At 54.8% G+C, this 27,029-nt stretch overlaps 2 protein-coding genes and 1 pseudogene across 5 annotated transcripts; all 3 read right to left on the bottom strand.

Annotated features, from left to right (window-relative positions):
- Positions 1-439: 439 nt before the first annotated feature.
- LOC118500592 lies at positions 440-2,037 on the bottom strand (annotated as a pseudogene).
- On the bottom strand, positions 1,700-6,117 carry DPH2 (diphthamide biosynthesis 2). 2 transcript variants are annotated; one of them, XM_028511964.2, is made up of 6 exons: positions 4,249-6,116; positions 3,916-4,028; positions 3,435-3,658; positions 2,519-3,202; positions 2,255-2,431; positions 1,700-2,174 (listed from the first exon to the last, which is right to left on the bottom strand). In XM_028511964.2, exons 1-6 carry the CDS (start codon positions 4,393-4,395, stop codon positions 2,050-2,052), a joined length of 1,470 nt encoding a protein of 489 aa, XP_028367765.1. In that variant the 5' UTR covers positions 4,396-6,116; the 3' UTR covers positions 1,700-2,049. The 2 variants fall into 2 exon arrangements, with proteins under 2 accessions (XP_028367765.1, XP_028367769.1); XM_028511968.2 differs by lacking the exon at positions 2,519-3,202 and having other exon boundaries at positions 4,249-6,117.
- A 288-nt stretch (positions 6,118-6,405) lies between these two features.
- Positions 6,406-26,600, bottom strand: IPO13 (importin 13). 3 transcript variants are annotated; one of them, XM_028511436.2, is made up of 20 exons: positions 25,611-26,600; positions 23,129-23,865; positions 17,808-17,948; positions 17,554-17,695; positions 17,288-17,454; positions 16,958-17,078; positions 16,724-16,871; positions 16,113-16,294; positions 16,007-16,033; positions 15,701-15,835; positions 15,382-15,525; positions 14,006-14,086; positions 13,110-13,247; positions 12,822-12,918; positions 9,829-9,881; positions 7,524-7,590; positions 7,377-7,435; positions 7,131-7,220; positions 6,657-6,838; positions 6,406-6,567 (listed from the first exon to the last, which is right to left on the bottom strand). In XM_028511436.2, the coding sequence occupies exons 1-20, from the start codon at positions 25,692-25,694 to the stop codon at positions 6,471-6,473; spliced, it is 2,892 nt and encodes a 963-aa protein (XP_028367237.1). In that variant the 5' UTR covers positions 25,695-26,600; the 3' UTR covers positions 6,406-6,470. The 3 variants fall into 3 exon arrangements, 2 of the variants coding, with proteins under 2 accessions (XP_028367237.1, XP_035881807.1); XM_036025914.1 differs by lacking the exon at positions 25,611-26,600 and adding an exon at positions 24,805-25,585; XR_003684592.2 differs by lacking the exon at positions 9,829-9,881 and having other exon boundaries at positions 25,611-26,500.
- Positions 26,601-27,029: the final 429 nt, after the last annotated feature.

Below are 27,029 nucleotides of genomic sequence, written 5' to 3'. Positions count from 1 at the left end.
TCAAAAAAGATGGAGAGCGAAGAAGTCGCAGGCCCTGGCCGAAGCTCAGCTGGTTATCATCATCATCATCCCAATATGCCAAGGTTGCAGGGTGCATTCCCAGTCAGGGCACATAAAAGAAGCAACCAATGAATGCATAAAGGGAACAGTAAGTTGATGTTTCTCCCCGCCCCCACTTCCTCTCTTCTAAAGTCAATAAATAAAAAATTTAAGAAAAAGAGGAGTTGTTTGACTTCAGCCCTCTCAACTTTTAGGGCCTGACAAGTCCACTCTGCTCGAAGCAGCCACCGTGCTGGTTCGTGCCTGTCTTCAAGCAGCGTGACGCCTTTGTCCCAGCGTCCTTCTCACTCCTCTCCTGATCATTTTTCTTTATCGTTGTTCAAGTACAGTTTTCTGCCTCTTCCCCCCACCCCAGCCCAATCCTGGTAATTTTTTTTTCCTTTCAAGAGGTTCAGCTTAGGCACCACCCCTCTGGGAAGCTTCTTTCGGGTTCCAGCTGCCCCTGTTGGGCTTTGCTCCTCACACAGAGTAACGTCGCACTGTGTGGTAATTGCCTGTTTCACCGCCTCTCCTCCAAATTACATTGTGAGGACAGGAGTCCAATCGAATACGATTCAAATCTCCACTCACAGGACCTGTGCGGGAACTGCAGTGTTTGGTGAAGAGAAAGAAACAGAAGTATCTGGTTTATTCAAGGCGCTGTGGTCTCCCTGAGAAACGAATCAGAGCCAGTACAGACCAGCAGTGGCTGACAGGATTTCCTGTGACGACGGAAGTGCCCACAGCTATGCTGTCCTCCCGTATGGCCCTCTGAGTAGTGAAATACGACTAGTATGATTGGGAGAATGAGTTTTTAATTTTAATGAAGTTACATTTATTAGCCATCTGTATCTAGTGGCTGGTATACTGGACGGCACGAGTGTGGACTGGTGCTTCTCAACTTGGGGCAGTATTGCCCCCACAAGCCACATCTGTCGATGTCAGGAGACATTTTTGGTTATCACAGTTGGTATGCCACCGGCATCTAGTGGGCGGAGACCAGAGCTGATGCTGAACATGCTACAATGTACAAACAGCCCCTCACAACAAAGATTTATCTGGCCCCAAATGCCAGTTGCCAGTTGTACCAAGGTTGCGAAATCCTCGTCTAGACCATCTATAGCCTAGAGGCTTCAGGAAAGCCCCAAATCAGTCCCCGTCAGTCAAACAACAGACATTTACTAAGCCAGGACAAGACAGAGCTGGATCCTATCTCCGGTGAGAGGCTGTCTGCGCTCCCCACAGCCAGGCTCTTTCAAGGATCCTGGTAGAAAGGCAAGGTTGCTACAGGGAACACTGAAAGGTCTTAGCAGTGATTTTTTTTTTTTTTTTTGGACAGATCCTGCCTCAGGCTTATTTGTGCGAAAGCATGGAAGGATACCAGCTCCATGTAGACAGAAGCCAAGGGGTCACTCCAGTCTTTCCATACTCATATAGGCAGATAGAGGCCTCTACTGTGACTGGAGCCTCTGTAGGGGCCTGGGGACCTTTAGGAGCCTGAGCCGTAGCTGTAGCCACAGCCTGAGGCTTAGTTTGAGCCTTGGCCTTGGATGTTGGCCAGCAGAGCCTGAGACCCTTGGCAATGCAGGCACGAGCACGTTTCCCAAGCTTGGAGTGAGTGATATAGGCAAGTGGACTTAGCGTGTGGTTATCATTTTGGGGGCTCGTGGGCTTGACCTCCTTGGGCTTTACAAGGTCCTCAACAGCCTTAGCACATGCGCTCCTGGCTTTGGCACTGCTGACCTGCACCATCTTCAGGCCCTTCTTGTTGTGCTTCTTGGCAAAGTGCGTGTTCATCTGGAACTGGGGGCCTACTCCCTTAAGAGATTCATATCCTTGTGATCAGGGTTTCTGGGTGGCATTTCCGCGCTACTTTCAGGACTGGTTGTGCACAGTGTGCTTCCTAGATTTGGCCATATTTGCACCCCAGCCCGCAGCTCCTGAGTGCCCAGGACCAAAACAGTTAGCAGTGGTTCTTAAGTCCATCTGTGCCTCTGGCCCCACATGGTATCAGCTGCTTCCCTCATCCTCATAGGCGATGGCAATGCCTCGTCTTCCACTCACGGCTCCTGTCACTGGTGTCTGACCCAGTTGAGGCTGCAGCCCTTGCCAGCTCCGCGAACAAAGGAATGAGGCTGCAAAGGGAGAGGACTGAGGCTGAGTGGGCTGCATCTGGGGGAAGAGTTCAGATGGAGTGGAGACTCAGCCCACTTACCTGCTGGGCTACTCTCAACCAGCTCCAGCTGAGGTCTCGGGGTCAGGGTGGAGCATGCAGGATCATTTGATGACTTCCAGGCAGGTGGGGGTCGGAGCTCCCCAGTAATGAGTGACACATCTGGGGTGTCCCACAGTTCCGATTCAGGTGGTGGGAGAGGCACATGGAAGGGAGAGCCTAGGAAGGAGAAAGATGATCCATACCGGCTCTTGATTCCATGCCCCAAGTGTTTCCAGCTCAGGCAGTGCCCCACCACTCACTCACCTGGCAATAAGTCAGCGTAGTGCGTGAGGTAGGGAGCCAGGCCCGGAGATGGCCAGGCAGGGTTGCAGGCGGCCTCCAACTCACACGGTGACAAGACAGGCCGGAAGAAACCACTAGAAGGCTGGGGAGCCAGGGCACCAAGAGGACAGGCCAACAGCACAAAGACATCCACCTCAGGGAAGTTAGCAAGCTTGGGAGGTGTGGGCCGCCCCAGAGCTAACACATAGCTGCGCTTGCCGGCAGCCCGTGTCAGGTTCCGCAAGTGCGCCAGTGCCTCCTGGTGTTGGGCCACTCCCAGGGTGCCCACCAGCAGCCCCACCACGTGAGCATCTCTGGCCCTCTCTACCAGGTATCGTCTGCGTGCCCTTAGCCGCCCAGCCCGGGCACCTTCATCACGAGTCCTCCCAGTGTCTGGGCAGCAGGAGAAGAAGGGTCGTTCTGGTGTCCAACCCAAGAGCAGCCGGCTCAGGTCAGGGTCGAGGTCAGGGTCACAGCTGGCCCCAGAGCCTCCCACATAGAAAGCACCATACTCTTCCAGACACCTCCCTGGGGCCAGGGGGAAGCGACGCCCAAAACGCTCCAGGGGTTCAGGCTCTGAATTGAGGGAGCCGTCCGGCAGGGGAAGAGCAGGGCTGGAGACGAGCAGGTCCAGGTACCGTGGGCGCAACAGAGTGGCCAATGCCTCTGGAAGAAGGAGGTGGTGCGGGGTTGGGGCCTGGCAAGGCAAGAGCTCCCCTCCTCCCCAGAAGACCAAGTGGGACCCAAAACCAAAGGCAAAAAATACAATTAAAAAAAAAAAAAGCAAAAGCTGGGGTCCAGGCCATATCGGGAACTCTGTGGGAGTGTGCTGAAAGGCAGGAATAAGGCACCACATAGTTGACCTGCCCTCCCTGCATGCACAGGCAAAACCCCTCACCCAGGGCATGGGCGCAGGCCGGCTCACTCAGCAGCACCACTGGAGCTGTCGGGTCTGGGTTCTGGGCCTCAAAGGCTTTGGCGCAGAGCTCCAAGGCCACGGAACGCTGACCAAAGACGAAGGCCACCGGCAGCGGGCGGGCTGGGGGGCTTAAGCAGGCAGGGCCAAAATGTACGAGGGCCTGAGCTCCAGCTTGGTCAGCACCCAGCACATCCACACAGCAGCTGTGGGGGAGAGCCATTAGTGAGAGGGGTGTCATCAGGAAGAGCTGCTGTCATCAATGGGAAATGTGATCAGTGAAGAAGGTGATGTTACAAAAAGACACCGTCGCTGAGAGGAGCTAGTCTCAGGAAGGCAGTCATCAATCATCGTCTAAAAGAAACACAGCCATTAGGGGCAGGTGCCATCATAAAAGGGAAACACCACAAGCCCTGCGCCCCTAGGTCTACCCTACACTCCATCCTGAAGCTCAAGTTCACACCTGCCATAGGCCGTGTCCCCCAGAATGAACATCTTCAACCCCGAGGACTCCTCCAGTCGTGCAGCCACAACCCCAGCATCTCCCAATAGCTGGTCAGGGAACTGCAAGGCCACCTGTAAGCATAAATCACAGAGTCAGAAACGGCATCTCCTTCCCCACGGTTTCTTCAGGGAAAACCTTCCTGGAGTCCCTACCCAACCAACCTTCAAAGACCCTCCTCCCAGAGGAGCACCTCCCCCACTCCGCCACCCTCACAAAATTACTCCAAGATCTGGATCCTCTGGGAGACCCACCCCCAGAGAAGTGAGCCACTCCTCCCTAACCTGCCCTCACCCGTTGACACCCGAGGTCGCGGACAAATCCCACAACTCGCTGCAGTTCGTATACTCGGTCCAGATCCTCAAGAGGAGTGAGCAGCCCCGCGGCCCCCGCTTCCCGCTGCAGCGCCGCCTCTGCGGGACTGCTGAATGTAGACTCCATGAGGCACAGCTTAGGTTGGCAGGAGGCAGCGGGGACCTCCCTCGGTCCCCGCGTCCTCAAAACCAGCCCTCAATGGGTCAGAGTTGTTTGGTGAGGGCGAGGAGTTAAGGATCAGTCAGTCCACAACCCGTGGACCATCCCCTCCACACACCCAAAGTCCCAGATCCTCACGACACGTGAGCCAACCGCAGCTACTACTTCCGGGTTTGTAAGGCAGGCCTGATAGTAATTGTACCAATTGTTAACCAGCACGGCTCCCACCCTTCAATCCTCGCCACCAAACGGCTCATAACCAATGGCTGGCCTCAGAGCCCAAAGCTAATCGGAAATGCTTCAGGAGGAGGCGCGGGGCCTTATGGGTGTTGTAGTTCCCCCGGCCCTCCTCCCCAGGAGCTGGGAGTTTTCAGGTTGGGCCTGCTGTGTGCCCTCAGAAATACCCGCTCCCCGAAAATAACTACTTCAGTTTCAGCCGCTCTGTTGTCTCCATGGCTGTTTCCTTACCTGCAGAATGGGGCTTGTAGCAATAGTATTCCTAATTGGATTGCTGAGTCAAAACAATTTAGACATAAAACCTCACAAAGTAGTCCTTCACATATCATGTGCACTGAAAGTATTGCTATTATCCCACAGTCAGTCAATCAAGCAAACATTGACCACTTACTGTTCACCAGGCAGTATATTCTTAGAGTTTACAGTCTTTGGAGCAAGAATTGTCCCAGTTTATAGGTGAGGAAACCAAGGTTCAAAGAAGCTAACCACGTGTCCAGTAAGACACAGCAAGTCTGGCACAAACCCAGGTCTGATTTCAGAAGCTGGGCCTTTTGACTTCTCATTTTCCTAGCGTACTGCTCTGCACTGGTCATGGGGGAGGGGGAGAAGAGGAGGGAGAAGACACGGGATAGGATGTCGTAGGGGAAGAGAACTAAGTGGGAAATCAAGAGTAAGGTGAGAATGGGGTACAGGGGACAGAGTGGCCTCAGGGGGTGGCACATGAAAGGCTGGCATGGGAAGAGATTGAGCGAGATGAAGAATGGACACAGAATTTGTGTAAAGTTTGGGAAAAGAGCAGGGGAAGGGGATGACTCTAAAAGTAACCAGTTCTATCACTTCTAAGGAGACTCAGGCTCACGGAAAGGAGTGGGGAGAACCGAGATGTGTTCCTCTGGTCTTACTGAGGAGATGGCTGGGGCGCCTGAGAGGCAGCCCGGGGGGAACTGTGACTGACAATAAGGGAAGGAACCCTGCAAAGGGAGAACAGGGCGGGAGCTGTCCCTGGTGCTGACCAAGCCCTGACCGAAGCGCGGGCGGGTCAGGTGCCACAGAGTGGGGGAATTTCAGGTACACGGAGAATACTAGGTCCTGCCTTCCTCCTCTTCTGGGGTCTGCAATACCTCCTCCCACGCATGCTCAGTTCCACTTTCTATACCTCTCCCCAACCACGTGCAAGTTTGAGTGCCTCCCTAACCCCACGCCAGAAACCTATCCTGGGACGCAAAGGCATTCTCCAATTCTTCCCTCCCAACTGGACCCGGCCTCCCCTGGCCTCCAGTCTGAGTCCCAAGTGCTCTACTTCGGAAGCCTCCCATTCCCATCAGAGATGAAGCTTCCTCCATGCAGCCTTCCTTCACTGGTCCCATTCTCCTAGCTTGGCATGACAGCTGTGGACTACATCAGCCTTTGTTTAGGCAGAACAACGCAAGGCAGAACTAGGAATCCAGTACTCAACATTGTGGATTAAGTAAATGTATGCGTTCACGAAAGGTGTGTGGTGCTGATATTGCTGCGATCCCCAGCCCACCCCAGGGGCGATGGCAGTGCTCTGAATGGCTCCAGCCTAGGAGCAGCTGACTCTGGCAGTGCCCCTTCCACCCTAGGAGCAAGAGGTTGGCTCCACTACTTCCTACCAAGGCCTGGGTCCAAGCATCCTTCCATCCGTCCCCCAGGCCTTCTGGGGCCACCCAGTTAGGTGGCAGTGGCAGCAGAAAGGAAGCAGAGACAACAGTGCAGTGAGGGTCCAGGTTTACTCTTTGGGCACAGGGAGGCGTGAGGAGGTGTGGGTGGGGCGGGAATGCCCCTCAGTAGTCAGCTGTGTAATCTGTGCCATGCAGGCCCCGGCACAGCAGTGTGAACTCCTTCACCATCTCCTTCACCCGCCTCTTGTTCACTCGCTCGCTGAAGGAGAGAAGGGAAAGCAAGTTAGCACCATCCACCACTAACTGCCTCTTCCAGACCTGAGCCCAGGTGCCGCCGGCTCTGCTCACCGAAGGATCTGATGGCTGAAGGTGTCCTTCTGTTCAGGACTGAGGCGGGCAGAGGGAAAACCAGGTGGTTGCAATGCCTCCTTGATCCACATGCTCAGGAGGCTGAAGCAGTGCTTGTTCAGAGCAAACAGGATATCGGCAAAGCAGTCCATGAGGCTGCGGGAGGCCTGGCCCCCAATGGCCTGAGGAAGACGGGTTCTCAGTATACCAGGCCTTGCCCCCTCTGCAGCAAAGGTGCCAAGCCATGCTCCACCCCCTCACAGTTCCTCAGCCATACTGCATCAGACAGGTGAATGCTGCTTTTTGAGAGCCAGCTGGTCCTCCCAGCAACTCTTACAACTTTCAGGCATTTAAATTAGGAAGAAACAGAGTTAGAGAGTTTAGGGGACCCAAGGCTCAAGGTTCCCAAAAGGGCAGCTGCCATAGCAGCGAGGGCCACCGCACCCCCAGGAAGCCCCCATCTGCCCACCTCACCTCCAGCACTGCTATGAGCAGCACACGGCCATCCTCCTGTACTACCTTTCCCACGGGTTCTACTTCCCCACATCGAGGCAGGAGCTCTGTCTGCAGAGGATGGAGAGGAGAGGCCGGTCAGCCCCAGCTCCTTGGCCCCTCATCCCAGAGACAAGACCTGTATACCACACCCCTACCCTCTGGAGGCCTGGGCAGGGCAGGCTGGGTGTAGGGGTGGGGGGCGTCAGGGGTCAGCCTGGCACTCACAAAGAAGCCACAGGAGGCCTTGACAGTAGGTGCCTCAGGGAACTTGAGGGCCAGCACAGCTGTGGGAGAGGCAGAGGCAGATCAGATGGGGCCTAAGGATCCTTGAGAGGGGGTCCCAAGCCCACCTGTGCACCCGGCCATACTTACCACACTGGAACACAGCTTTGACATCCAACCGTTCGCACAGGAACAAATCTGGCTTCCGCTTCAGAGCCTGCAGGAGGTGGAGCTGGTAAGGCCAGCCCCAGCCAGCTCCAAGGACTGTTTCCCCCCACTCACTTGCCACCCCAGGGCCCAATATCACACCACAGGCAGAGGCTGCCGACACTAGCTACCCAGCCATCTCTGGGGCACCCAGACCATCCCAGAGTTCAGTAGGCCAGGAGAGAAGCAGCCAAGGAATGCTGGGTACATGTACATGTCCATGTACATGTACATGAATACACTGGCATATATCAGAGGGGTTCATAATGCAGATAGCTTGGGTCCCAAGTTACTGCCTGGGCAAACACCTTCCCCTCTCCCCTCCATCAGGGCCAGGCTCCTGCAGGCTCCAGGTGGCCAGCAGTGACCCGGCTTTGACTCAGAGAGGTAGCTGAGGCCCCCTTTGTTTATTAACTGGACGGCAGGAAGGAGAGATGGCAGCCGGACGGGGAACACAGCCCAACAGCCCCCTCCTGTGTCCTGTCATTGAGCAGACACCCTTCAGATCAGGAAGAGGAAAAGGAAGGTAGGAGTCTTGGGGCCACAGCCCCACCTTTCCCCCAGGGTGCCCTGTGTCCAGGCCCTTCTCGGCCATGCTCAGGCCAGGGGTCGTGTTGCCAAGTGGGGGCATGGAGGGAGCACCGGGGGCAGATAGCCCACCCCAAGTGGTACCAGGACATGACTAGCACATCCTCAGGTGGCAGGAGGTGCTCTGCGCAGCTCCAGCAGTCATCAGATGCTGCTGGTCCCCGAAGCCTCCCAATGCACAGCACGCACACCCTAACCCTGCAGCCCCTGCATGCCTTCCAGTCCGCCACACTCACACGCAGGCGCCCCCACAAGCACCATCACTGAAACACCCTGCTGACCCTCAGACACACTTCTATCACATCCCTTACACACACACACACTCTCCCACATTTCCACATTTGCAACACACCCTCACTACATATTCACACACCCAGTCCCCCACATCCCCAACCATGTCCACACCCACACCCACACCCTCAACCTGCCCAGTCTTCCGTCTGGCACATACACCCTCCCAACGCAGACACCTGCAGATACACTCACATGCCCTCAGCCCAAAGCTGCCCCCACACACACCCATCCAGGCCCAGAACACATTCCCTGTTCCCCACTCCTCTCACCTGCCCCCACATAAACGATAAGTTACCAGAGAGGGAGAACCATACCCGCTGCCGCTCACCATTGCACCCTCAGTGCCTAGCAGAGTACCGAGCATGTAATATGCCCTCAGGAAATGTTTGTGGAATGATTGAGCAAATACCACATTATTTACATTAGCCCATGGGACTCCCCCAATCTGCAGGAACCTGATAACACACAGAACTCCTGTATGCTAAGCCCACATTCCCACAGCCTAACACATCTCTCTCCCAACACACATACCCCAACACAGACGTACCAACACCACAACACGTACGCTATCCTCCGTAGTACACAGTGCTCCCCACAGCCCGACACACACGCGCTGCCCACACACATCAACAGTCGAAACCCACCAGTGTCCACAGCACGTCAACATGAAACAGGCGTCGGTGCACAGGTCCACACTCCAATTACACAGCCAGCGTAGCACTCACACTACTTACAGCGGCTTGTGGTTTCTGCTCCTCCCAAACCAAACTCCAGACAGAGCAGGTGAGGTCCAGCACACACCACATGCGAACACACCCCACACGGCCTCGCAGTGGAGCCAGCGCCCACCTCCCAGCAGCAGCACGACCCGTCCCACAGCCGCACTCGGCTCCCCCGCAGCACACTCATCTCGGCCCCCCCTTCGGAGCTCCTCCCAGCCTGCCTCTCAGGAGCAGGCTGGGGGCGCCGAGGCAGGCAGTCCCCGGCAGGAGCACGGGGACAGTGAGCCCCGGGCCCTTGAACTCCAGTCCTGTCCCTGAACTTCTTGGGCACCCCAGCCGCACAGGAGCTGCTGGGCACGGGTGCCACCCCTCCCGTGCCCACCCACACCAGGCCAGCCCACTCCCTCCCTTCGGGATGGGCCTCTCCCTGGTCTTTGTAGGAGGCTGAGCTAGCTGAGGCAGAGGGGCACTAAAGGAGAATGTTGGGTTGTCAACTTCCACGGAAACAGATGAAGAAACTCTATTCAACTGAACAGAAAAAAAATTTGTCAACAGAAAGCTAAAAATAGGCTTAAATTGAATTTCAACATAAGAGAAAGAGAAAGAGAGAGAACAGAACGTGAATGAATAAAACTAAAACACACCTGTGCCAGGAGTTGCATAAATGAATCAACAATATCAGGATGATCCCTGGGCCCTAAAATATAATAAAGATGGAACTTAAGAAAAAATTATACAAACAGCAACTCAACCTCATATAGTTATGTGGGACTGAGAGCCTGCAGGGAGACAGCGTGGGGCACATGAGCAGCAGGAAGCAAGATAAAGAAACAAAACATACAAAAACCATGAACTGGGAGAAGCCCAACAGAAAGAGACGGCAGAGTGAACGACGGGCCTGCCCCAGCTCCCTCCCAGGGGGCTTCCACCTATGCCCCACTCCTCCTCAGGGCGGCCCCCCACGTGACCCTTCTGTGCTCAGGCAATGCTGGACCCCACACAGCTGAAGGAACAGCCCCGCACTCTTGCTCTGGCCTCCGGCAAGCTGGGGCAGCCCTCCACTGCTTCCTAGCACGTACCTCCCCATCACTAGCCACTGAACCGGAGAGCAGGGCCGGTTGGTTCTTGGTACCTCCTTTGGAGGCCTGGGTGAAACCCTGAAATGGCCGGGGTGTCTGGACCTGAGCAGGTACCCCCCTCATTTCGATGGCCTTAGGGCTCTTGGTGTGGCCATGGAAAGGAACCTATGGGGTCCACTGAAACCAGAGGACTCCTTCTTGGGTAGGGCAGTGCCCAGTATGCTGCAAGGAAGGCCAGGCAAGCCCCTGGCAGGGCTGAGGGAAGGAAACTGCATCTTGAGGAAGTCCCACCCAGCAAAGCTCCTCCACACGGACACGGACTCAGCAGAGAACCAGGCTCAGGGCTGAGGACCAGTTCCCACCATCGTCCCCCATGAAGAGAGAGGGAGCCCAGCTAATGTGTCACCCCAGGGTGCAGTGGAAAGGCAGAGCCCAAGGCAGGGATGGCAAGACTGGGACGGCATACAGGTAAGGGGAACACCCTGTCCTTCCAGACAACCAACAAGCCCAACACATAGGAGACAGGACAATATTCTGGCTCCAGTTCTGATGACATCTGTGGCAAGGATAAGGCGTGCGCCCGGAGCTGCTGCCCAGGCCACTCCACTCTCGAAGGGAGGCACTGCAGGGATGCCTGCCTGAGACACCACTAAGGAGCTGTGTGATCTTGCGCAAGCCACACTCGGTTTCCCCACCGTAAAGCAGGTGATAATCTCTTCCTGCTTTCTTCTCCAGGCTGTGAGTAGCCACTGATAAAACCTCCCCCTGTCACATCTGAACCCTGAGTTATTCAAGCCCTGGAAGGCAGGCCACATGCATCCCACTCCTTGGACCCGGGGGAACAACAGGCTGACCAGCAAAGGCCGTCCTGCCAGTGGTGAGCCAGACAGTGAGGAAGGAGGGACCCAGGGCGGGGAGCCCTCAGCCTCCTTTCTCCAACTGCATCTGTGTCCGCTCTGTGCTGGCCTCATTCTCGACATGGGATGTAGAGAGAAGAGACCCAGCCTTGCCCTTGAGGGGCTTAGTCTAGCGACAGAGGCAGACGTGAAGGCTGATTATTGAGTGTAACCGGTGCTTTATCAGCAGTGTGTACATGACACAGGTTCAGCACAAAGTCAGAGGCACCTGATTCTGCCTCCCAGAAGCTTCTGAAGAATGATGCATGGGTAAGGCATGAAGGAGAGAGAGTTTACCCAATAAACAGCTTTAGGCATTCCAGTCAGAGGAGCAAGGCACAGGGACCAACTGGGACACGGCAAGGGAAGAGTCAGTGTGGCTGGACTGCTGGAGTCACGGGGAGGCTGGCAGGAGAGGACGTAGAGCGGCGTGCAGGAGCTACACCAGGTGGGTAGGAGCGGGGTGCTAACCTGAGAGCAATGGGGAGCAATGAGAGGGTTTGGAGCCAGGTGGGGAAAATGCTTAGATTGTGTTTTATAAAGAGCATGGCAGCTGCAGGGTGCCGAAGGACTGGAGAGAAGGGCGGATGTCAGGACAGCCAGCTAGAAAGGTGCTGAGGTGATGCAGACACTGTGCTGAGACTTTGGCCAAGGAGGGTGGGGAGCAGGGGGCACACTGTGGGATGCTGAGGAGCCAGGACCGTCAGGACTTGTCCCCAGCTGGGTGCGAGGAGTGAAAGAAGTGGGGTTGGGGATGACCACATCTGGGCTTCTGGCTCGGGTTTCTCCCCACCATGGACCTGCCCGCAGCCCACCAGCGCAGAGGCCAGCATCACGTGACCAGACACCGAGGACAGAAGCAGAGAACACTCTGGCTCCAGCTGGGACCCCTGGCGAGCCTCAAACCTGCGGGCATGAGTCCAGGCAAGCTTCGTGAGGCTGGCAGAGAATGGTGCTGCTTCATTTCCAAGTTAGAAGCCTGGTTAGACACCAGGGGAAGCCTGGAGCCCCCTTTTCCCAACCCTCTCAGGCTAAGGGCCACAGTGAATGAGGGTGGGGGGTAGGACCACAGCCACAGGCTTTTGGCCTGGAAGGGAATAAGCCTCGATGCAGGAAAAGGAATCCGCACTCACTGAGCACTTGTGTGCAAAAACCTCACACCAAGGGCCCAAAAGATGCTACTGTAATGCCTCCAACAATCCTGTCAAGTATAAGATGTCTCCATTTCGCAGATATGGAAACAAAGGCTTTGCAAAGGCAAGTGACTTGCCCAAGGTCACACAACTTGTTGGTGGTGATGAACTTAGAATCTAGGTGTACCTGACTTCAAAGCCCACGCTCTTTCTACTTTTAATTATACCCCAAAGAAAGGGAGCCAGCCTGGTACCCCAAAGCCCTCCGACCTTCTGGCCCTACCTTCCCCATCATCCAGACTGGCCCTGAGCCCAGTATGCCAGAGACATCATTCACTCTCTTATCCACTTCAGCCTAAGGTGTCAGCTATTTGTAAGGTGACAGTTATTCATCCCATAAGTTTCCCATCAAGTCGCAAGTGCAACTCAGGGGACAGAGGAGAACAGAGTGGGCAGCTGTGGCTCCCCAGTCGGGGAAGCGGAGGCAGTGGCAGTGGCGGCAGCAGCACAGACCCCGGGCAGGACCTACCTTGCTGGAAGAGAGTGAGTGTGACGGAGGTGACGAGCAGGAAGAGGGCCTCGATTGGGGGGAAGTGGGCAGGCTCGTGAGCAAAGATGTGGACCAGCTACAACAAAGCAGGGAACCTGGTCAGCTAGGCGCTGCCTCTCAGGACAGGCCAGCCTCCCTGGAGGGCAGGCGAGGGCCTCCGCCAGGGCAACCATCCAACCCCCTCCACCCGCTGACCCCATCCTGGGTCAGACAGATCTCTGGCTGGGATGAAATCTAGAACACGGCTGTCCCAATTAGAAGGCCCACCTGTCGAGTGAGGTCAAGAGCAGAGGCCTGGGGGATGGTGCTGTACATCCGACCCAGCATCTCACACAGCTGTGGCACCATGGGGGCAAAGTCATCCAACAGCGTCTTAACAGACTTCTCGAAAATAGCGCACACCGCCTTGGGAGGAAGCAAAGGGCCATGAAATAGGAAGCAAGATTGTATTATAATCACCAAATTTGCTAAGAAACTAGATCTTAACTGTTTTAACCCCTAAAAAGAAATCCTGAGTATGTGACCTGTTAATTATCACTATAGTGGCAATTGTATCATGTTATAATATACAAATGTATCAAACAACTATGTTGTGTACCTTAAATTTATACATTGTTATATGCCAAGTATATTTCAATTGGAAAGAAAAAAGAAAGAAAAGGAAAGCGCCCTGGTCAGCCAGTCCCAATCAGCTGGAACGGAGTGGAGGTCCAGCGCAGAGGAGGCCCGAGAAGGGTGCCTGACCCACAAGCCTGCCCCTCATCCTGAAAGGCGGGAGGCAGAAAGGCCCTTTTCAGAGGGGCATAGGCCAGAACTTTGTAACTCAACCCTTCCTACTTACATCTCCACCATCTCCTCTCTGGGAGCAACAACAGCAACAAAATCCTCAACTGAAAAAGGCCGAAGGTTGGTCTCTGATGCTAAAGTGGATCCCTGACTGTCACTCGGCCACAACATCATAGTCCTTTGGTTGAGCACTTCTTGTGACACTGGAAAGTTTTAAATGTCTTTCCAAAAGATTCCTTATATCTATGGGACAGGATTCACCTCCTTTATTTCCTCAAGACCATCGCAAGCTTAAGTGGGGCAGTGACACGTTCCTTCTGCTCTTCCTCTGGGAAAAGTCACCATGGGGCAGACACACAGCAAGCGTCTGGGCTCACCTCCACCACCTGCGCATCGTTCAGCCATTTGCTCAGCACCTTCTGGATGAGCTGGAAGACCTGCTGCAGCACCACTACCACCTGGAGACATGGGAAGACGTCAGAGGCCCCCATCGACACTGGCACCCACCCGAGAGGCACGCAGTGGTAAGAAGTAGGCCTGGAGTTCAAATTCAAACCTTTCACCCCTAGGCTGCATATTCACAACTCGGCTCATGAAACCCTGGCATAAGCAGTGTTTGCTCAAAGCCCCATGAATGAAAGAGGATTATTTGAACTCTAGGGATCTTCTCAGGAGACGCCTCAAATTGCAAAGCAGGGATATTATGAGTGCTTCATAAGATTATTAAAACTTTGTAACTTAAAAGAAATCACTTTCTATACACTTCCGCTCAGTAAAACTCTTAGTGTCAAAAGCCTGTGGGCTGGCCCCTGACGAGGAGACACTGTCTCACCCACACAGGCTCAGGTTAGACAGCGCCCAGGGCTGCAGAGACACAGGAGCGGAGAGCAGAAGGAGGGCCTGGGAGGCGGGGCAAGGCAGGATGGCGGCTGCTGCAGAAGAAGGGGCTCTGGGGGAGAGATTCAGTCTGGAGCCAAAGGGTAACTGAGACTTGGGTGGGGGGTTGAGCAGAGCAGCCAGGACATTGTGGCTTCCTTTTCTGCCTCTTCCTGCTTTTTGGTGCCCCAGGAGAAAGCAGTGAAGGGGGCACTGGGAACGATGATCAAAGCAATCCCTCACATTTGCACAAAACTTTGCAGTATGCAAAGTGCTTTCACTCAAGACCACATCTGCTACCTGGAAGTTGTATGAGATGAGCAAGCCAATACTCTGAGAGCCACAGTTCTGAGTGGGAAGCTGAAGCTTGCCCCACACCAAACAGCTTTTAAGTGGTCACCCAACCCCCTGTGCCCAAGCTTACTCCAGCACTTGTCACAGTGCTTTGGAACAATCTGTTTACATTATTTCCTCTGACCGGGAGCAACTCGAAGGTAAAAATGATTACATGCAGGACACGTAAGCATCCATGGTGCCCAGAGGGGACAGTGAATGCTGAAGAAGAAGGTCCCAGAGCTGGGGGCTAAACAGGGGTCTATAATTACATCACTTAGGATAATGTCAGTGTCCCCTATGGTGTGGAGGAACCACAACACCACCACCAGAGTTGGGCTGGAGACAAAGACACCACCCACAGGGTGGGACAATGACATCACTCCCCACAGAGCTGGGGAGCAATGATAATTCACAGGGTCAGGGGACCAAATGCATCATGCCCCAGGGGAACAATGGCAATATTACCCACAGAGTTGGAGGTGACAATGACTTTCCCACAGGGGTGGGGGGTGGGGGCAATGGCAATGACAACATCACCCACGGGGTTGGGTCCCTGGGGCACTGGCAGCTTCCGGAGCTCAGAGCCTTCGTGATCATCCTCATGATGACTGACATCCAGTGTGGTGAAGAGGTTGGAGAGGAGCCCCAAGATGTGGACAATAGCCAGCTTGTTGGAGGGATTGGGCTGTGGAGAGAAGCAAGCCCAGTTCTGGATCTCCCGGTCCAGCTTGGAGCCCTGGCCCCAGTTCTGACTGCCAGCTCCAACCCCACCCCTCGGCAGCACAGCCCACACAAATGGAAGCCCCAGCATCCCACCCTGCCCCTCCCCAGCCACACACACCCCACCCATGCTCACTCACTATCTCCTCTGCCAGCTTCTCCAGCTGCTGGATGTAGGGTGAGATGAGCAGGTGCAGGTTCTTAAGGATTTCTTCCACCTGCAGCGCTGACAGCAGGAAGCCCAGAGCCTGCATCAGCCACATGCACTGACTCGTCTGTGGGGTAGAACATGGAGGGTCAGTCCTGAACACACCTGGTTGTGGGTGGGAGAATGAACTGACTGGGGAAGCTTCCAAGAACAGAGAATAAGGACCCACACAGTAGATAGTGTTTCTGTGGGTTCTTGCAATGTCCCCAGCGAACCCCCTAGAAACTTTTGAGCTCACCTTGTGGATCTGTTTCATTAGCACATCCTGGGGATAAAAATAAGAAATATGGCATCAGAGCAGTGGAGTGCCCCCAGGCCCAGCACCACCCAGGACCTCTGCATACCTGGGAGACAGCTACAATGTTGGCAGCATAGGGTGGCAGGTCATACTTGCATTCTCGGCAGATCTTCTTGAGGGTGGACACAGAAGAGACAGAGAGCTCAGGGTTGCCTAGGGCATGCAGCACGAGGGGCAGAACGCTGTTGATCATGACGGGGTGGTCAGCCAGCCATTCAGACAGAGCTCCTGGAGGAAGAAGGGAGGGGGTGGGTAGCTGAGGCAGGCCATGTCCCTGCGAGGCAGACAGAGCTCCCAAGCAGGGTCAGGTTGTAGCCCCCCATATAGAGCAGTGCTCATTCAAAGGACTGAATGGGCAAATATGCATGCACGTGACCAAACATCATCCATGAAGCTGAGAAGCAGGAAGGAGTTACTCAGGAGAGGCCTAGCACTGCTACTCCATTGACAGTGAACTGGCCTCGCTGAACTGCAGCTCAACACACTCAGCAGGAAGGACCCCCAGCTGTGCCAGGACAGTCAGTTGGCTGCAACACCGACTGCATGTGTGGGTGTCTGTGTCTCTCCCATTTTGGATAGGACCCAGCAGGCTGGCTGTAGCTGGGACGGATGACTACGGCTCTGAGAATGTGCTCATGGGTATGTGCCAGGTCTCACCAATGGTGAACATGACGGTGTCGGCCAGCTGCACGTTGCTGATGCTGATCCTCGGAATGAGGCCGATGAGCCCAGGTACCACATCAGAATAGTTGACGTCGATGGTCTCTGCAATGGACTGGAAGCCATAGAGCAGGGCCTCTGTGTGCTGGGGAAAGAGGGAGCCACTGGCTTGGCTGAAGGGCAGGGTGTGACAGATCTGGGAGGGCTGAGGGCATCAGGCTTGGGGGGTACCTGCCAGGAGTAGGGCTCCTCTGAGCTGGTGAGCAAACGACCCAGCTTGTCATAAAGGTTGCTGAGCAGCTCGGCCCCCAGCATTTCATAAACATACATGAGCGTGTCTGAGATGTCCACCCTGAGAAGCAGATGAAGGCCTTGTATACAGCCTGGATCCTGCCCCCAAGCCCAGGAGCCCACCCTGGTCCCCTCAAAACCCTGTAAAAGTGCTTAGGGAACAGGGAAAGGGGTCCCGGGATTCAGAAGGCCTGGCCTTGGGCCCCTCCCCGCATTGCCTTCATTATTTCAGGACTCCATTAAGGGCTAACACCAGCCTGCCACCATCACCTGTAAATTCGGAACTGCTCCTTCTCGTCAGAGGACCAGAATCCATACTCCTCGTCAGAAGGGAACTGGGCCTTGTGCAGAAGCACATCCACCAGCTGGAAGTAGACCGGCCGGTACACCTGCTGGTACACAGCCTGCTTCTCGGCCTCGAAAGACAGAATGTCATCCTGAGAGAGCCAGGGACGAGTATGAGCCACCTCGTCAGCAGCCACTGAAGCCCACCTTCTTTCATCACGGCCCCCTCCTACCAGAGGTCACAGACACACCTGCAGTGTATACCAGAAGGTGAGGGTCAGGGAGCTGGTGGTCTCATTGACAGGATAGTGGCCAGGGATACCCGTGCAGAACATGATCATGTTGACAAGGGCCAGGAAGCTCTGCCAGTGGTCCACCTGGTCCAGCAAGGCCCTGGGAAGGAGAAGTCAGAGTAAGGGTACTCCACTGACCCCAAGAGGCTCCCATGGCACCTCTCCCCCCTTAGAGTACCCTAAATTCCACCCCCAGCCGCCCCACTCCTCACCGAGAGTGGTTCTCGCCCAGGGCCACAGCAATGCGACAGATGCCATGGGAGGTCTCCATGTCCCCATTCTGCACGGCCTGTCGCAGCTGATCCTGCAGTCCCAGCACCAGTGGGATGAGTTTCAGGAGTGTGTTCACATACCTGGAGGCACGAGGGGAGGAGACCCGTCAGAGCCGCCTGCCTATCCCTCACCAGATCTGAAAGAAAGGTACATTCTCCCTGTGTCCCGTTAAAGCCCCCTCCCCACACCAAATCCAAAGAGAAAAGAGGTCAGAGCCGAGATGGCAGCTTTGAAGCTGCCCATGTCAGGAAGAACCTTAGGTCAGAGACCTCCAGGGCAACGCTGGGAAGAAAGTGTAAGGTCAGAATTATGGGTTCAGTTGTGCTTCCTATTAGACTTAGAATTGGTGCTGGGATGCATTATGAGTTTGGAGGAGTTTAGGATGAGGTAAATGTATTTTGCATACAGGAAGGACATAAATTTTAGGGGGCCAGAGGGCATATTATTAGGGGTTAAGTCATTCTCTCCTCCAAAAAAGTTGAAGTCTTAACTTCTAGTACCTCAAAACGTGACGTTATTTGGCAATAGGGTATTACAGATAAGGTCATGGCGGGGGGGCCTAATACAGTATGATGGGTGTCTGCATAAAAATACATCCACATGAAGACAGACACCTGCAGGGAGAATGACGTGCGACAGAGGCAGAGTGGAGTTACGCAGCTGCATGCCAAGGAACAGCAAAGAGGGCTGGAAAACCACCAGAAGCTGGGAGGAGGCAAGGAAGGATTCCCTAGAGATTTCAGGCGGAGCTGACACCTTGGTTTCAGACCACTAGCCTCCACAACGGTGAGACAGTAAATCTCTGCTCTTGAAAGCCACCGAGTTTGGTACTCTAAGACAGCAGCTCCAGAAAACTAACACAGACACTGTTCAAGGAGACTGAACAGGATGGGAGAGAGAAGAGTTAACACAGGTTTGGGAACCCTGTTAAAGGCTTCGAAAGGCAGCGACAGCTCCTCCGAGCGTCAATCTCTGCCTTCCACCCACCCGCTACCAAATCCTAAATTCTAGATCCTCTGGCAGCAGCAGGAAGGGGAAGTAGATGATGAACTCAGAGAGCTAAGAGGCAAAGTGAACAGGACTTGATGAGAAGATGGGGAAGAGTCAGGGACAAGTCTCAGGTTACTGGCTAGAGAACCAGGGAGACGGTGGGGCTGTGCACTGAGACCTGGAGGGCTGGCTGCAGGAGGACAGCAACACACGTAATGGGAGGCTGGGCCGTTACACATGTTTGGTCCGAGATACTGGTGAGATATGCAGGTAGAAGTGTCCAGAGAACTGGATATAAAAACATGCAACCCGACAGAGAGGTTAGAGGAATAGACAGATTTCGGAGTCATCAGAGGACGGCTGGGGAATTGCTCAGGAAGACAGTGCTGAATGAGAAAAAAAAAAGGCAGTGCAGCTCAGAGATCTGATGCTCAGTGATCCCTAAGGGTGGGGTAGAGGAAGCACAGTACACGAAAGAGACGAGAGAAGGCTAGCCCATCCACTGGACTCCTTCCCAGTAGCTTGCTCTATAGAGATCAGATTAAGCAGAGAAAGTGACACTCTCAGGAAGAATCAGGCGCTTAGGACCCCTCTGCTGTCAATCACAGTGTCACCATACCAATCTATGCAGAGGTGGGAGGGGGGAATACTGAATGTCCAGGAATTCTGTCTGGACTTACCCAAGCATGTTGCTAGGCAGGTAGCCCCATAACCTTAGGCGTAAGATGTGGACAGAGGCAACTAGTCCAGTATGCTGCCCTCCACATCCCAATTCTGGTGAGATCAGATGTCCATGCCAGCACACCCTAGCCCAAGACGGCCCCAGAGGCCGCTGCCTAGAGACAGCTGGGGAGGCTTCAGTCTCATGATCCTGACACCGGCTGGACCATCAGACAATAGGCACCTTCAGGCTGGACTCGGGCACAAAGAGCAGGGACATGGCCGAGGCCATGACCCGTGAGTTCCCCAGCAGCTGAGATGGGGGGGCAGGAGGTAGTGCCCCACCCTCAAAGCACCCCCACGGTATTCCAAAGCTCCCTCACACCTGCCAAAATCCCTGTACTCAGTAGGTCCTCAATGAAGGTTCTTAATTTGTCTCAGCTGAGGCTGATAATAAGTCAAGGACAGCATAGCTCAGAAGGACTCAGATTGTTACTCAAGGTCACACAGAAACGGAGAGACAGGCTCCAGGCTGAGAAAGGCCCTTGCGCTGCTGCAGGTCTGCTTCCCTTCCAGAGCCTGGCCTGCGTTTCCCCAAAGGATCTGCACGGGTCTCTGCCCACATCTCAAGTCCTAACTGACGGGGCATCCACAAGCCTGTGTAATGCACTGTCTCTCTTCCCCCAGCCACCAGTGAAAAGTTTTTCCAGGATTAAAAACCTATCACAGGGGGGGAAACACTTCAAAGGAGAGAGAGCCCGGAGAGCAGCAGCAGCTGTGGAGGAGAGGGAACAGGGTGACTGGGGCGCACACAGCCTTAGCGGAGGGGAGGCGATGTCAGGAAGCCTGGGCAAGGTGGTGGCTGGATGGCCGGGGAGTCAAAACCATTGAAGGTGACCTTCTCAATCAGTGCTAGTGAACTAGACAAGAATACAGCAAGGTTCAAAATCTGACCCTGGGCTGGGTGTAGCCCACCCACTGGGAAAACTCTTGCATAGATTTTCTACACCTGGGCACCTGCACCTGAGAACTGTGAGTAGACAGGAAAAAAACCTGAAGCCCCCAGAAGTTTCTAGGTTTGGGGGGAAGGAGGTAAGAGAGGATGTCTTTAGGGCTATGGCTGAGACTGGTTCAAGAGGGCTGATTCCAGTCAGTCAGCTCGAGCTGCTGGGGCACGGCTGCTGGGACTCCTTAGCTGCCACTCACACTGAGCTCAGCCCAGACCTGCAATTAGAGATCCAGGAGCAGAGCTGAAAATGGGGAGAGTTGCTAAGCAACAAAGGGAGCTGCAGCCAATAGGCGGTCAGGAGGCTGTGAGTTCCCTCACTGGCTTCTTGCTTGCTCATTGGTTCAGAGAAGAGGCATCAATTACCTGCCAAAGCCCTGGAGACTGGCGCCACCGGTAAACCTGGGTGTATCCAAGGACATCCCACATTGCCCACACCCTGGCCCTGGCCAATGCCCCTTACCTAACTGTCTGAGCCCAGCCAGCACTTGAGCTTCAGGCTTCCAAGAAAGGCCTTGACCTGGGACTTGGTACCCAACTTAAGTAGGGAAACCTGGGAAACCAGGGGAAAGCATCATACTAACTACCAATGTAATAATGATATAAAATACTAGCAACTGCAGTTTATAGAGTGCACAGGAACCATGCTAAACCTTCCACAGGCATGGTTTGATTATCCCCCTAACAAAATAGTCTTTATAAAATACCAGACACAGGCCCTGTGCACATTATCCTATTTAAATCTAAAACTCTGTGAGGTCGATGTGATCACACGCATTTTACTGATGAGAAAACTGACTTAAAAGTGGCTCACCAAGGTCTCGGATCTAGTAAATGGACCATTTAAGATTCAAACTCAGATGTGATCAATGCCAAGGCTAGCGCTGTTAACCACTCCCTCGTGCTTTCTCTTTCAGCACCGTTTTCCCCTCCAACTCTGCCAAGGGCCCCCGCAGCCCCATGTCTGAAATGTGAACCTCAGGCCTCCAGTCTTGCCCAGGCCAGTCCACCTTATTCCAAAAATTCCATCATGCCATTTTCACTGCTTGAAATTTTTATATCATCCTCAGGATGAAGACTGAAATCTTAAGCTGGCTGACAAGGTCCTACGTGATCTGGGCCCAGATCTCCTACCACTGGCCCTGAAACCCTGCTGTCTAATCACACCCAGTCACCAGGCTCTCTCACACCCTTGCTTGGGCCCTTTCATCTGTCCCAAACGTCCTCACCATATCCTCCCCCTCCATCTGACCAACTCTTACACAGCCTTCAAAGCACAGCTCCATTGGTGCCTCTTCTGGGAAACATTTCACGACCCACAGACTGGGTTCGATGCCTCTTCTAGGCTCTTACAGCAGCCCCGGTCTCTCCATTAGAGTATTTATCACATGGGACTATACGTGCCCATCCGTGTATCTACTGGGTTATGAGCTCCTAACTTGCAGAAATCAACCCATTCATCTTCATGCTCCTACTGCTCGGCACAGGGCCCAACACAGAAACAGGTGGTACTTAATAGACATTTGCTGAACAAACACCTCACTACACTCACTTACCTTCTTTTGAATCCTTACATGCACCATGGTACCACCCACCACAGGCCTTCGCACCTGCTGTCGTTTCTGAAGCCTGCAACGCTCCCTCCGCCCCCTGACCTCTCCTAGCCCTGTTCCTACCCTTCATCACTCAGGAAACTCCTACTTTTCGCCCGTTCAAAAAGTACTGAATGCCACCGAGTGCTGCCAGGCACAATGTGACAAAATAAAATGACAGAATGCCTATTCTCCCAGAGCTGAGAAACTAATGGGGAGACATACATTAATTTATAATGAAACTGTGTTATGGGCTAAGGAGGAAAAACACTGGGAGTTCTGAGATAAAAATAATAGAGAAGACCAAACTTAGTCTTAAAAATCATTGAGGACGTGAAGTCTCAGCTGAGGCAGAGGTGATATGTCAAGTACCTGTGACGGCTCAGAGCCTAGGAGGAGCGTGGGACATTGAAGGAACTGGAAGGCTATAAGAGTGAAGAGAGCAAGGAGCATGGCCTGAGACGAGGCTGGAGATGCCATACTGGGCACATCTCCAGGAATCACGGTAAGGACTCTGAACTTCATCCTAAGGGCAGTGAGAAGCCACTGAAGGGTTCTGAGCAGAAAGGGAAGTGTAGAAACTCATTCTGAAAAGATCACTCTGGCAGCTGGGTAGACAATGAAGGGTGTAAGAGGCAAAATCGGGACTGGTGAGAAAGCTCTACAGTAATCTGGGAGGTGACGACAGGTTGGACTACAGTGGTGGCAGTGGAAATGCAGCAAACAGATTTGAAATATGGTAAGGGTCAGAATAGCCAGAACTTGGCTGAGAGAAAGAGGAGAGTCAACTATGTTAATTGAATAATTCATTGGATGGTTAGGCATTTAATGTCTGTCTCCCTCTCTGAACCATAGGACAGGGGCCCTGTCTTGATTGGTTCCTTGCTGTACCTCCAGCATAGGACCACACACTCAGTAGGCACCCAACTAGAGTTTATTGAACAGATGGGTGGATGAACGTGTGGCTGGAGGAGCAGACTGTCCCTCTCTGGAAAAATGGGGACTAGCTCACCTCTGGGCATCAGGCTGCGAGATGGCATTGACAATGGCCTCCACGCTGCTATCGAAGAGCTCCGAGTCCTGCAGAGCAGTGAAGGCAGCTTGAATGAGCGCCTCGCAGTCCTGCAGCGGCACCTCCAGCTGTACCCAGCTGGAAAAGCACTTGAGCACCTTCTGACGCACACAGATGGGTGAGTTGGGCTGCTGTAGCAGCTGCTCCAGCAATGGAAAGACAGCCCCACACTCCATTGCCAGGCTGGTCCGCACCAGGCCTTTGCGATACTGGGGCAGGCGACTGGTCTGAAATTCCTCAGGCAGCACTGTCAGTAGCTCTAGCAAAGCCAGGCAGCGACCCTGGCCATCCACTGGTGAGTCCTCAGCCTGGAAGAGTCGTACCATATCTGCCACAGCACATGGCCAAGCTTCAGGCATCATGCTGAGAGCCAGCGAGGCCAGTGCCACACATAGCCGAGTCAGCACAATCTTGGAACCACTGGCAAAGCAGGTGATCTGAGTGAAGAGCTGTGCCTTTAGACTTTCATACTGGTCAGTGGGGATGTCACTCCAGTAGCGAGAGATCTTGATGTGCAGGGCACTGGCCCCAAAGTACTGGATCTCAGGCACCTTGTCGGGCTGCAATAGCTGCCAGCTGAAGTGCCAGGCCTGTGGGGAGACCTGGGCCTGCATCAGCCACTTCTGAGCCAGATTCTTGTTCTCAATGTTGGGGTCGTAGTAGAGCTGGTGCAGCGCCTGCAGGACAGCACAGGATTGAGCAGGTGCTGGCCACTCTGGGTCCTGCCAGAGCCCAGGAAAGAAGGTGTGACTTGGTCCTGCAAGACTGCTCTCTCTTTCTGACTGAGGGGCTGAGCAGAAAGGGAGAGCTCAAGGCTCTGCAGTTTCCTGGGCCTGGGGTCCTGCTGATATCTTGAGAGCCTGAACTTTGTCCATGCTCTATCATATCCTCTTCTCCTTATAGCAAAACATTATGGGTCCAAAGAGTGAACCTCCACAAGAAAGCACACACACCCAAAAAAGGGGAGACTGAGCTCATCGAAGGGGAGGCATGTGAGGTAAAGGGCAAGGCCCAGGTGGAAGGAATGGCTCCACAGGGATGAAGCTAAACTTGAGAAGAGCACGGAACAGCCTGAGAGGCCCTGACCCTTCCAGGCACAGCTGTTCCCATCAACTCCAAAAGCTCCATCAGCTCCCCTAGGATCATCCCTAGGTCACCCCAGATGCTGGTACCAAAGCCAGTGTGAAATGTGAGAAGGACTAAGACTTTGCCAGGCAGCCCATACTGGAGAAGGGGGTGAGAAAACCCCTCAGAGAGTGCAGGAGAGTGTCCAAAAAGCTCGTCCAGAGAAGGCTTAGCCTGCAGCCCTGGCAAATGCCTAGCCTGGAGCTCTCAACTGGCTGAATTCCCCAGGGTCCCAATTCTACTGGGACTTCACACAGTAAGAAAACAGATTTATCTCCCTGGTAGCATGTGGAACAGTGCACCACCATGCCAACACTGCACAGCCCCAGGGGGTGGAAGAGTGAGACTAAGACTCTGACCCCCTAAGCAGTCTCCATCACAGTAGACTTGACCGTATCTGTCCCTCCGACAGCCAGTTATGGCTACTGTCCCTGTTTGGCTGCTCAGGGATGCAGAGGCAGAGAAAAGCAGCAACAGGGAAGCATCCTCACCATTTGGTATGGTGAACAGGGCTCAAGAATAACAAACGAGTATCTGCAACTCTTCCCTATTTTCCATCAAGGTAGCCCCACTCATCCTGGGAGCAGGGATGCATTTCTGCATTCCAGGCCTCTGGGGGAAGAACCCAGAAGAGAACCAGAGAGGCAGTTTTCAAAAAAGATGGACTGGGCAGTGAGGGAGTCTGGGAGGGCCGTGGCAGGAAGCTATATGGGCAGACGAGTAGGAAAGAACCCCGAGGCTGCCAGCGAAACCAGGCCCCTTGGACCCAGCACAAAACAAAGGGGGCCAGCCATACTCCTGCCTGGCTTTTTACAATAAAGGACCCTTCACCAAGAAAGAGTGAAAACATAACCCAGATTATTTTAGTCCCAGCTTATTTTCTGAGCCCCTGGTTTCAACAAAAAGGGTCCAGAATGGTAAGGCATAACTACGACTGCTGGGGACTGAGCTGCAGGTCTCCTGGGTTCCTGGTTTCTTACTGCACTGCTCATGCAGTTCCCACAGAGCAGGAGAACAGCCAATCTGGCTGGAGGTCTAGGCCATCAGCACTCTGGTGGGATCGTCCCAAGACCCTAGAGTATCTGTGCATAGAGGACCCATGTCTAAGGAAAGCCAAATATAGCCCATTAGGGCACTGGAACACTGCTGTCCTGCTTGCCCCGAGAGACAGCTAATGCCAGATGTCCTGGGGGCACCATCCCAGCGGGCACCCAGCCCAGGCCTGGGCTCTGGCATTAATGTCAGCGCCCAGAACTTCTGCTCTGTCACTGGAGTGCCCACCCCAGGGCCCTCATACCTTCTCCACGTTCTCCACAGTGAAGTCCAAGGCTGGTGCTGCTCCAGCCCCTGCAGCCCCCGGCTGCTCCTCCCGCCGGTCCATCTTTGCTCCCTCCCCGGCAGGGAGGGGGACCCTGACCTTCTCCTGCCCCAGCCCCTTGGCTGCTGGCCCCCCTTGCTAGACCTTGGCTTGGGTGACCAGGAAGTGATGTGGTGACAGGGTACCCAGGGTTGGCATGGCTGCCGAGGCCTCCCCACCTCGGTTGGGGGTTGGGGGGAGGCTTGCCAGAACCCAAGAAGGGTGCTCTTAGGAGGAGACCCACTGCGGGGGACTCCGAGGAGGGAGCCGTCTGCGAGTTCTCAGGCGGGGGTCCCAATGGCAGATCACGGCTCTATTTCCAGAATCTGTGAGGAGGGAGTCATAGGGGAGGGAGGCCGGTGGGGAAAACCGAGCCCTTGGCCCGTGAGGGGTCACAGGGTCGATGGCCTGTACCCACAACACCCTCGTCTGAGTGCACTCCTGGGTCCAAGGAGGAGGTCACTGGGGTGGGAGGTCACGGGGGAGAGAGCCCTTCGCGGGTTACGGAAGGCGATCCAACGAAGCGCGGGGTGCAGCTTCGACCGTCTGGAGCGAAGAGTCCGTAAGGTTGAGGGGCTGTGGCAGGTCCCCTCCGCTCGGCCTGGCCCGCGCTCTTCTCAACGCCCGGCTGTGGCCCCGCTACCGCCACTGCCTCCGCCCCAGTGACTGACAGGCGAGCCAGCCCGGCCGGGACGGGGCGGGGACCTTAGCGAGGAGCAGGCTGCCCTGAGCGCCAGTTTCTGGCGCCGTCGACTCAGGCCCCGTCCTTTCCCCTCATCTGCCCTGGCTCGGCCCGGCCCGGCACAGCCCGGCACGGCCAGCGGAACTGCGCGGAAACTCATTCCGGGTCTTTGGTCCTGTCCTCGCGCCAGTCCGCCCGCCACCGAGCAGGCGACGGAGCGGCGTGCCGCGCGAGGACCTCGCCGAGCCGAGGACCCGTCGCTGGGCACCCTGGGAAATGTAGTCCGAGTGCGCCTAGCGGGAGGGCGGTGCCTCGAGGCGGAGGCCGGGAGCACGTGGGCTTGGGGACTTGTGGAGCCCCGAGAGCCCGGAGCTTACTGGGGCCGAAAGGCACCGCCAGTGAAACCGGCAGGGGAGCTGCAGAGCAACTCCCTGGGACTGTGTGACTCTCACGGGGTGGGTGGATGGAGGTGGGAGTCCCAGGCTAGAGGAAAAGGGGTGTGTGTGTGTGTGTGTGTGTGTGTGTTGGAGGGCGGGTGGGATGGGGTGTTGGGGAGAGGACAGGTCACATTAGTGCTCCGCTTCGTCTGCATCCTGGGCCCCAGGAAAGGGACCGGGTAAGGCGTCGGTACCACTTTGAGGAGAACGGGGGCTTGGCTGCCCCAGGATTGGGAAAGG

Source organism: Phyllostomus discolor, chromosome 5 (assembly GCF_004126475.2).
Source record: "Phyllostomus discolor isolate MPI-MPIP mPhyDis1 chromosome 5, mPhyDis1.pri.v3, whole genome shotgun sequence".
NCBI classification, from domain to species: Eukaryota; Metazoa; Chordata; class Mammalia; order Chiroptera; family Phyllostomidae; genus Phyllostomus; species Phyllostomus discolor.
Note: the sequence above shows the minus strand (reverse complement) of the source record. Positions and strands in the feature narration are given on the sequence as shown.